The 10,398-nt window shown below is 38.4% G+C and overlaps 1 protein-coding gene across 1 annotated transcript; it reads left to right on the plus strand.

Moving 5' to 3' along the window:
- Nucleotides 1-3,469: 3,469 nt before the first annotated feature.
- Nucleotides 3,470-7,989, plus strand: LOC121369478 (uncharacterized protein YNL208W-like). Its single transcript, XM_041494583.1, has 5 exons — nt 3,470-3,563; nt 4,066-4,210; nt 4,926-4,988; nt 5,257-5,526; nt 7,837-7,989. Exons 2-4 carry the CDS (start codon nt 4,090-4,092, stop codon nt 5,520-5,522), a joined length of 450 nt encoding a protein of 149 aa, XP_041350517.1. The 5' UTR covers nt 3,470-3,563; nt 4,066-4,089; the 3' UTR covers nt 5,523-5,526; nt 7,837-7,989.
- The last annotated feature ends 2,409 nt before the right edge of the window (nt 7,990-10,398 follow it).

Genomic DNA, 10,398 nt, shown 5'->3' on the forward strand with positions numbered 1-10,398 from the left:
CTGTCATACAAATAAAACAGAAGAAAAAGTGGACTGTATCATTTAAAAAATGGCCACCACAATAGTAAGGATTATCATAAATGTGTCTTAAGAATATATGGGTATTTAGATCAATGCAATATAAACGAAATCTACTTTCGATTGTTTTCTTTGAGCATGACCCAGAAAGTGTTTATGCAATACACTTGAAGGTGGACATATTGCATGTCTAAATTTGTTGAGAGAGTTTAACTTTCTAATAATATCAAGGACGTTCCAGTCCATAAATCCTGACGGAACAATGATTTTTTTTGTACGAATGTTTTTCAGTTCATCGGCATTTCATAATACTTTACCACTGTCATTACTGTTGAGGTACTAAAATGACAAATGATTAATAATCATAGCTTTAATCATTTTATTTTAAAAAGTCAATTGTTTACGGAGTTGGGTTAATGGAATAAATCCTGTTTTTCTATAAATTGTATTGTGATTAGTACTACAAAATGTGTTTCAAAATTTCTGTAGTCACAGAAGTGAACAACGGCAGTGTATGATTTAAAAAACAATCCTAATCAAACGATTCGTGGGGCTCAGGAGGCTGGAAAAGCTATAATTGAAGACCTAAAATTAAAACATTTCTCGAGGGAACATATGCCCGAACCCCTTAACAGGTTTGGTCCTCAAATTTCTTTTTCGTGGGCTATCGGACTGAAAGTGCCACCCCAACCCCACACCCTCCATTTTAAAGTACAGTCCGCAAGGCCTGGTCACGAAAGCAAGTTATGTTTTGTCTGTTCTGTTCTGTCAAAACCTCTGATTTCGCCACAGAAATCCCAGACAGCTTCGTTGTCATTGCATGTATAGTTATTTTCGTACTTATATCCAATTAAGGTTCAGACACTCTATCCTGTAGACACACTTCAGCTAAAGTATCTTGGCTGTCAATCCAGTACAGAGGGTTAGCGGTTAACTAGAGAGATGTCAGTGTAGGGGCCTTACACACAACCATGAGTCGTTAAACTCGCTCTGTGTGGGAGCCGTTACAGGGATACAAAACCAGTACCTACCACTCTTATGTCCGATGACCTAATCGCTATATCAACGAGGCTTGAAACTTCGGTTTGCTAATACCAAACAGTTTGTTCACCGTGAGTATATCTATTCACGGTTCCCGCGTGACGACCGTGAGTCCAACGTATGACCTATGCCATCCGTTGGTCTCGGGATGGAGGCAGCTTCGGTTTGTAGCAAACTGTGTCTTATATTGACAGAACAGCAGATGTCACTGCGTTGGTTACACGAGTTGCGGAGGCGGGTCGACCTTGCGACCAATGGGAGGTAGACGATCTGTCATTGAGATGAGATTTGTTCCGGCTAGCGGAGACAGTTGACCTTACTTAATCTTTCGTTGTCTTAGCAGACGTCGTCCAAGATGGATGACTCTGAAATAATGGGAGTTGAATATCTGGCACACAGACCCATTAAAGACAATTGCTACACCCTCTTAGGAGACGTAGTGGATATGGCATTGACCTTGAGGTCGGAAGATACTAGGTTCGCATCCCAGTACCAAAAGGTCATTATGTTTTTCAAACATTGATAAAATTGGGGAAGGTGAAGTCATTAACTAAACATTCCAGTTAGTGCACCGCGACTAGTATATCAAAGGCTGTGGTATGTGGATTGGATTGTGCATATAAATGATCCCTTTCTACTAATGGAAAACTGTAGCAGGTTTCAATAGCCAATAGCCAATAAATCAATATGCTCTCGTGGTGTCTTTAACTTTTTAACTAAACATTTCCATCACAAAATACAATTTTATCATTTTAAAAAAGGACATCGTAGATGAATGAATGAATGAATGTTTAACGACACCCCAGCATGAAAAATACATCGGCTATTGGGTGTCAAACTATGGTAATGCAAATAAATAAAGTGATGATCAACATCAATATAAAAATTCAAGACTTAAACAAAAACACAGTGTAAAGGACTGTGCAAAAATACAAATATCACAGATAGATACTGACTTTTACTCAAATTTTCAATTTTTTGCTGTATTGGCCATTCTGAAAGAGAATGTTACACCCCTGCACCACGGTGAGGTTACAGCACGCACAGGGGTCGTAGATTAATGTCTAAAGCCCGTTTGTATAGGGAGTTGGTGAAGAAGGTATGTCGATCTGAAGAGACTGGCATTAAAAGAGAAACATGGAAAAAAGGTTAGTTTGAAACTTTGACATATAGTATTAGAGAGACCCACTACATTTCTCTAGTATTAGTAAGGAATCGTTTACATGCACCATCTCATTCAAGGATAGCACATACCACGGCCTTTGAGTTACCAGTCGTGGTGCACTAGAGCATGAATGAATGAATGGATGAATGAATGTTTAACGACACCCCAGCACGAAAAATACATCGGCTATTGGGTGTCAAACTATGGTAATGCAAATAAATAAAGTGATGATCAACATCAATATAAAAATTCAAGGTTTAAACAAAAACAGTGTAAAGAACTGTGCAAAAATACAAATACAGATATCACAGAATTTTACGGACACCGAATTTTACTCTAAACTTCAATTTGTGCTGTATTGGCCATTCTCAAAGAGAATGTTACACCCCTGCACCACGGTGAGGTTACAGCACGCGCAGGGGCACTAGAGCAAGAAGTAGCGCAATGGGCTCACTGACGGGCAACGATGATAGACCGACCGCGCATTAGGCGAGCGCTTTACCACTGAGCAACTTCCCGCCTTTTAACACATGAAATGCATTTAACAACAGAAACACATTAACACAAAATCTGTATTCCATTATACCAGTTAAAAAAAACAAATTCCTCTATACACCTAAAAGAAAATGTCCTTTCCTAATAATACTTGTTATTACACGAATCCAAATCAAGCATATAATTTCTCTCTCTCTCTCTCTCTCTCTCTCTCTCTCTCTCTCTCTCTCTCTCTCTCTCTCTCTCTCTCTCTCTCTCTCTCTCTCTCTCTCTCTGTATATATTGATGTTATTGTTTTGGTATTGTTATTGATTTTGGTGGTCGTTGCGGTTGTCGCTGTCATGGTAGTGGTGGTATATTGAATTCTTACGTTTAACAATTAATCGGAATGGACAGTTTCTGTCGTTTAGTTTGTTTCTTTCATTAATCTTTATTAATAGCTACGTGTATGATACACAATAACAAATGTGTCACTAACCTGAAAACAGAGCAACACGTCAAACCACACTTCCGCTATACTTGATGTTTCACACACCTGATTTCCATGGTTGACTGATCGTTTGATTGGTTTTGTCATTCACAAAGAACTTCGTGACGGAATGATGACCGCAGATGACAGTGTACATAACAGTAACCTGGATTGTGATTCTGTCGACTAAAGGATATATGAAAATACATTTATGATTGATGAATATTAATTGGACGGAAGTATATGTTGAAGTACGTAGTTCCATTGAACAAACGTTTTGGGGAAAATCGTATAAATATAAACACTGGGGAAAGCTTTAGGTTAAGTATCCAGGTGATAGTCTCATTGTATACAGACGTCTTTCGAGTTTCTTAGGTAAGAATTTGTTTATAGTTACAGATGTAATATGTTTTAACATTTCTATTCCTAACATATAAAAATTACAAAATTCAATTTTAATAATAATAATAATAATAATAATAATAATAATAATTTAATTCATTTGAACGCCTATTAAAGGGACTATCCTGAGTTATTGTTAAGATGCTGCTGACCAACAGACTTTTTAACGACTGTAATAACATATTTAAAACAAAAATCTAAACAAAATATTGGTGGTGCTATGGTTAACGTGTTTCTGATGGTCCTAGGTCAAACTTCGTTTTTGCCCTAAACCATTAATTCACGTAGACGGTTGCTACCCATCACCCACCCATTTGAGTCTCATGTGCTACAGGATACTACCAACTGTCAAAACGTCATTTTCTCTCAGACATAGATAGAATAATAGCGGTCTGTCATGAAAGTACAGAATGACATGAATCCTGATAAATAACACAGGTAATTGTTCTCATTTTAATAATGTTTGTTATTCCAGGATCAGAGACGTAGCTCAAGCACAATGTCTAGACTTATCCTTCTCTGTTTACTGGGATGCGTCGTTCTGACGTCAGCAACGTGGAACCGATACCCACAGTACAACAGTTATAACAATTACAACAATTACAATCCCTATCCCACAGGTAACTGTCACTTATTTTTATTCTTCTTGCTTTTTCTTTTTTTCTTTTTAAATTTTTAAATTTTTTGTTTTTGTTTATTGTTTTGTTTAGTGGGATGGGTTTTTGTTGTCGGTTGTGATCAATTTCTTTCACTATAGTATGTCTAAAATGGCTCGCATAATCGGAGTTACGGGAGCAATTAATCACTCCCCTCCGTTGTTAATCACGGCGAGGTCTGGAACATATTGCATTGTTACTGAATATTTAACTTCAAGACAAAACATCTGTAGAATCGATACTGTACAATACTCAGACTCATCTACCATCAAATCTGAATATTTAACTTCAAGACAAAACATCTGTAGAATCGATGCTGTACAATACTCATACTCATCTACCATCAAATCTGAATATTTAACTTCAAGATAAAACATCTGTAGGATCAATACTATACAATACCAAGGCTGATCTACCATCAAATCTGAAACCGAATCAAAGGTTTCCGCATGTCCCGCTATATGACATAAATAATAATGCATTTTGAATGTACGTTCATGACAGACCCTCACCTATACACAAAGATATATATTTAATACTTCGAATTTTTTTGAAGTCATTAAATTGCATTTGTGTTTGGTGTGCAACCTGTTCTCATGATAGTATAGCGTTAGGTATTTCGAGGTCAGTTGATATATTTTGTAATATCACATTATAACAGTTTTCTCCTCAATTGTAGGATATCCAGTTGTCAATGGTTACCAGGGAGGTTACCCAGGCAGTTACCCGGGCGGCCACAGACGTAAGTACCGGTCTGCTTAGCTAATATTCAAAGGACTTTGGAGTCTTTACAAATGGTAGCAATGTATATTGAGAACTTCTCAAATAATTTAGTCTAATTAAGGCGACTTACAAAAGAACGAATACATTTGCTGGTATAATAACTATTAAATATTTCTTTAAACTTTAAAAAAAATTGTCATTTATATTTATTTCGTATTTGAATTTTCTATAATATTAGTTTTTACCATAGTATCCAAAAATGATTTTCTCCCGTTTCTCTCCTTTAGGTTACAGGCGATCCGTTTATTCATACAAAAGATACGGTGGCGGCAAACGATTCGCTGGTAGAGGTTTTGGTGGCAGAATGATTGGTGGACAACAATTCGGACAGCAGTTCGGACAGCAGTTTGGACAACCATTCGGACAGCAGTTTGGACAACCATTCGGACAACCATTCGGACAACAGTTTGGACAACAATTCGGACAACAGTTTGGAAATAGATTCAGGAGCAATGGTTTCAGCAGACAGTTCATGAACAGACGATCCTGGTAGACAGGTAATTACAAGTAATTACAAAGTTGAAACAGTAATGAAATTTATATTATAACACGAATTGTCTACTATTCTAGAAGGAAGTACTTTTTAATAGGCATTGAGATATCACGAACTGATTAACGTTGTTATAGTGGTTTATGAAAGTGACAACACTGGTCAGTAAAACAAACACACATAAAAGGAATTAAATTTAAAAAGCACACATTAAAACAAACTGCGTTCTAACATGTTTTCTATTCAGTTTATTTTATTTTATTTTATTATTTATTTTTAGTAGACAAATAATATTTTAATACCTTTTTTGTTGATTTCCTGGAAAGCGCCAATGTTTTAATACCATTAGATGGATAAACGTCTGTATATACTCTTCAAAAGAAGAAACGCAAAACCACATTGTCGTAACATTTGGAGAATTGATTTAATTATTGAATGGTGAGTCCGATAATTACCAAATGTTGCAGGATTGTTCACAATTCACTCTAGTCCATTGTGAGTAAGTGATAGGACACACCACCAAGGTCAAGGTCATCTGGAGTCAATACCGGGTGTGGCCTCCGCGTGTGTTGACAACTGCCTGGCACCGCCTGCCCATTGAAGCAACCAGAGTACGGATGACGTCCCGGGGGATGGTGACCCACTCGGCCTGCAAGGCTGCTGCCAGCTCGGGCAGGGTCTGGGGCTGTGGTTGTCGCTGTCGGAGGCGTCGGTCCAACTCGTCCCATAGTTGTGAGACGTGCTGTGTGAGGCCTGGCGTTGTCATGTTGGAACACTGCGTTGGCGTTGGCCATAACTGGAACGATGTGTGGCCGGAGGATCTGGTCAATGTAGCCCTGTGCATTCAGGTTGCCCTGCACGTGGACCAGGTCAGTTCTGCCAGTGTGTGAGATGGCTGCCCACACCATGACACTACCCCCGCCGAATCTGTCCACTTCCTGCACGCAGTTTGCCGCATAACGTTCACCACGACGCCTATACACGCGACATCTTCCATCATGACGTCGGAGCAGAAATCGGGACTCGTCACTGAACCACACCTGTCTCCATCGCAGTTGAGGCCATTGTCGATGAATCTGGCACCACTGCAGTCGGAGTCGACGGTGTTGTGGTGTTAAGATGACACCTCGAACTGGACGTCTGGCACGAATTCCTACCTCACGTAGGCGGTTCCGTACGGTCTGGTCGGATATCCTGCGCAAACCTGGTATTGCTGCGGCTGTGGAGGTGGCAGTAGTCAATCGTTCCCGAAGGTGGCGTACCCGGATGTAGCGGTCCTGCCCGGGGGTAGTGACCCGTGGTCGACCGGATCTAGGGAGGTCACGTGTTGATCCATGTTGCTGGTAACGGTCCCACAGTCTGGAGATGGTGCTTGGGGATACATGGAATGCCCTGGCAACGGCTGTTCTGGATTCGCCTGCGTCTAGTCGGCCGATGGCATTGTTTCTCTGCGGTTCACTGAGACGTGGCATGTCCTGGATTGTCCAGATACAGAGGCCAGGCAAGCGAACACCCTGCACTTTTATACTGTCGGTGTTCATGTTGCACGTGCAGACAACGCACGTGCAGTGGTGACATGGTTTGCACGTGGCTGCGTTTTTGCGAATATTCACATTTTGGAACTTTATTGTACAGTAGCTGCGTTTTATCGAATGTAACCGTGGGAATGTGTTTGGGACATGCAATGACCTTATATTCACAAAGCATGAACCGGTAGGAAACATAAAATCGGAGTTATAACCCATTTGTACCCTTTTGCGTTTCTTTTTTTGAAGAGTGTTATATATTTGTTTCACGTGCTAAACATTTATGTAACGCGTGATATTCGTGTATATGATTAACGTGTTATATATTCGTGTAACGTCACGTAAATGTATATTTGAGTAATGCGGTACCATGATCAATATTTAATTCAAATCAGTAGAAATGATCTGTATAATTTCACTACAAGTCTTCCGAGCCATTCTCCTGAATCCCACCTCAACCCCATCTAAGTCTATATCGGTTTTTAATCAACATAATATGCTACACTTAAGTCTATATAGGTTTTTAAAGAACATAAAATGCTACACTTAAATCTATATAGGTTTTTAAAGAACATAATATGCTACACTTAAGCCTATATAGGTTTTTAAAGAACATAATATGTTACAGTTAAGTTCATATATGTTTTAATTAACATAATATGCTAGATATAAAACTATATAGGATTTTAATGAACATAATATGCTACATTTAAGCCTATTGGTATAGAGAATTTAGATTTAAACGACTATTCCAGATATAAAGTATAAAAACAATATTTAATTTTTTCCAGATCTCTTGACGGGTGTGTTCAGAAGAGAGGTAAACAAACGCGAAATCCGGTATTTATCGCGGGTAATAACTCGTGGGTGTGTACAGTTACATTGTAGACAGTGTTTATTGCATTAAACTGTGTATTTTTTAATAAACTCATTTCATCATATAAGCTCAGTGTTTGTTTTCTGTTTTTGTTTTTTATTTGACCAAAATTAGAACTGACATGTTAACATTATTTACCAGTCAAGACAGGAAAGGAACATTTCTCTGACAACCCCTTAACGCATACCGAACTACAGCTATGTCATGTCTAATATACGATTACTGCAAAACCTGGCTGATACAGAGGAGTGAGCTGGACTGGGACTGTTGTATTATGTCCATTCGAATCCCATAACGTGGCCGAGAGAGAGGTGGACAGGGACTGTTCTATGTATATTTATATAAACTGGCTGAGCGAGGCAGAGAGGCGACTGGATAGTCTTTTATATACAATTTTCATAAGTAGGGCCAGAGAGAGGGGGGACTGGAGGGATGGGTCTTTTATATAGTTTCCCATAACTTGTCAGAGAGAGAGAGAGAGAGAGAGAGAGAGAGAGAGAGAGAGAGAGAGAGAGAGACAGAGAGAGAGAGAGAGTTAGAGTTTTGACTACTGAACTAAGAGCAACATACACCTGTTGACGTTGCTGATAAAATATCTCATAGTATAACGTCTTTCTCTTATCAATGGATGTCGTTCAATGGAAGACTACGACCTGTATTGTGACAGTTCACCGATATCACCCCTTTTAGCATGGTGGTCACTGTACTGGTTCAATCACTATCGTGCGCTTAGTCTTTACGACTGCAACTCCAGAACAACTCTCTCTCTCTCTCTCTCTCTCGCTCGCTCATCTATTCGCCATCAGACTTATGTTAGGCTAGCCTCTAGGTGTGTTAGCTCTTTGCATTGTGGTGCTCATTATAACAAGACCAAGATACATCGTCCAGTATATAAATATTGAAGCTCGTTGTAGTAAATAAACTGATTAACTGAGCACTCCACCACTCGAGTCAGCCACGCGTCCACCTTGATGACTCCATAACTCTTACAAGACTCAGAGCCTGTCATGTGACGTCATATGAGAAGCTGATCTACTCTAGTGATGCACCACGTGAGACATCTCAATACATCTGGGATACAATATCTCACATGGAATAAAAGAAAAGAACCCTGTTATTTCAGCTTAAACCTACTTCCAAAATACCAGTTTAAATCAAACGCACATTATCCAGATATTATGTCTAGACTGACCAATATGTTCAATCACCCTGCTTCATATATTATACACTATACAGTGATCATGTAGCTCAAAACAATACTAATAAAAATAATAAATATTACAAAATTCCACATTTGACTTTTAAAGGGACATTCCTGAGTTTGCTGCATTGTAAGATGTTTCCGACTAATAAAATATTTGTACGATTAAACTTGCATATTAAATATATTTTCTTGTTTAGAATATCAGTGTCTGTATATTCAATGTGTTTCTGGTCCCGTGCTTCTAAACCTTAAAATCTAGACTTTAATAAAGTCCAGACTTTAACGTCAAATAGCATTACGTTAAAGTCTGGACTTTATTAAAGTCTAGATTTTAAGTTTTATAAACACGGGCCATGGTCTGCTTAATATTTGTAAGAAGCCCAAACTGGATTGTGTCTTCCAATAATTTCGTACGTACGAATTTTTTTTATTTTAGGAAATAAGATGAAATTTAACGATCAGAAACACGTTTAATATACAGCCACTAATATTTTATGCAGAAAAATATATTTGATATCTAATTACAATCGTTAAAAAGTCTCTGTTAGTCGATAACATCTTAAAAAATGCAGCAAACTCAGGAATGTCCCTTTAACAATTCTGTCTTTCAATTTTGTTGTTCAGAGAGGTCATAATTCAATGTCCAGGATTGGGCGCATTGGTGAAATGGTGTAATTATATACTGAAATACAAACCAAAAAAATGCTTTCAAATATTACTTTCATAATTTATTTAATTAACATAATGATAATAACTAGCCACTGATGAAAGTGAATACTTCTTTTATAGAATTTAATTTTGTTAATCAACAGTAGCCCGAGTATTCTGACCGAAAGAGAGCAAGACGGACATGTGGACAGTTATGTTCCGTCGGCACCTACGTATTTAACCAGAACATTATTGAAAGGGGGTGCTGTCGGGTATTTTCTGTAGTGTGTATCTTATTGATTAATATGTCAAATATTTGTTATCAGCGAACACAAAAATTATCGATGTAAAGTTACTTAAAGTCAGGAACCATTTGGTAGGTACAGATTGCGCAGGTTTTATTTGTAGTTTTCTCTGGCCGTAATGAGAGCGTCATAACTGTCCAAATGTCCGTCTTGCTCGCTTACGATCAGAGGGTTCCCTCCCATTCTGCCTACAACCCACTTTGCCTACACCCATTTTGCCTACAACCCAGTATGCCTACACTCAGTTTACCTACAGTATGACAACGTGACATCCCCAGTTAATAGTGGGACAATCCCTATTACTTTTTGTCTCAAACCA

Source organism: Gigantopelta aegis, chromosome 3 (genome assembly GCF_016097555.1).
Source record: "Gigantopelta aegis isolate Gae_Host chromosome 3, Gae_host_genome, whole genome shotgun sequence".
In the NCBI taxonomy this organism is placed as follows: Eukaryota; Metazoa; Mollusca; class Gastropoda; order Neomphalida; family Peltospiridae; genus Gigantopelta; species Gigantopelta aegis.

Coding starts and splice junctions, on each gene's coding strand:
- LOC121369478 (XM_041494583.1), top strand. CDS start 4,090: ATGTCTAGACTTATCCTTCTCTGTTTACTGGGATGCGTCGTTCTGACG. Junction 4,211..4,925: donor TTACAATCCCTATCCCACAG/GTAACTGTCACT, acceptor CCTCAATTGTAG/GATATCCAGTTGTCAATGGT. Junction 4,989..5,256: donor TTACCCGGGCGGCCACAGAC/GTAAGTACCGGT, acceptor TCTCTCCTTTAG/GTTACAGGCGATCCGTTTAT.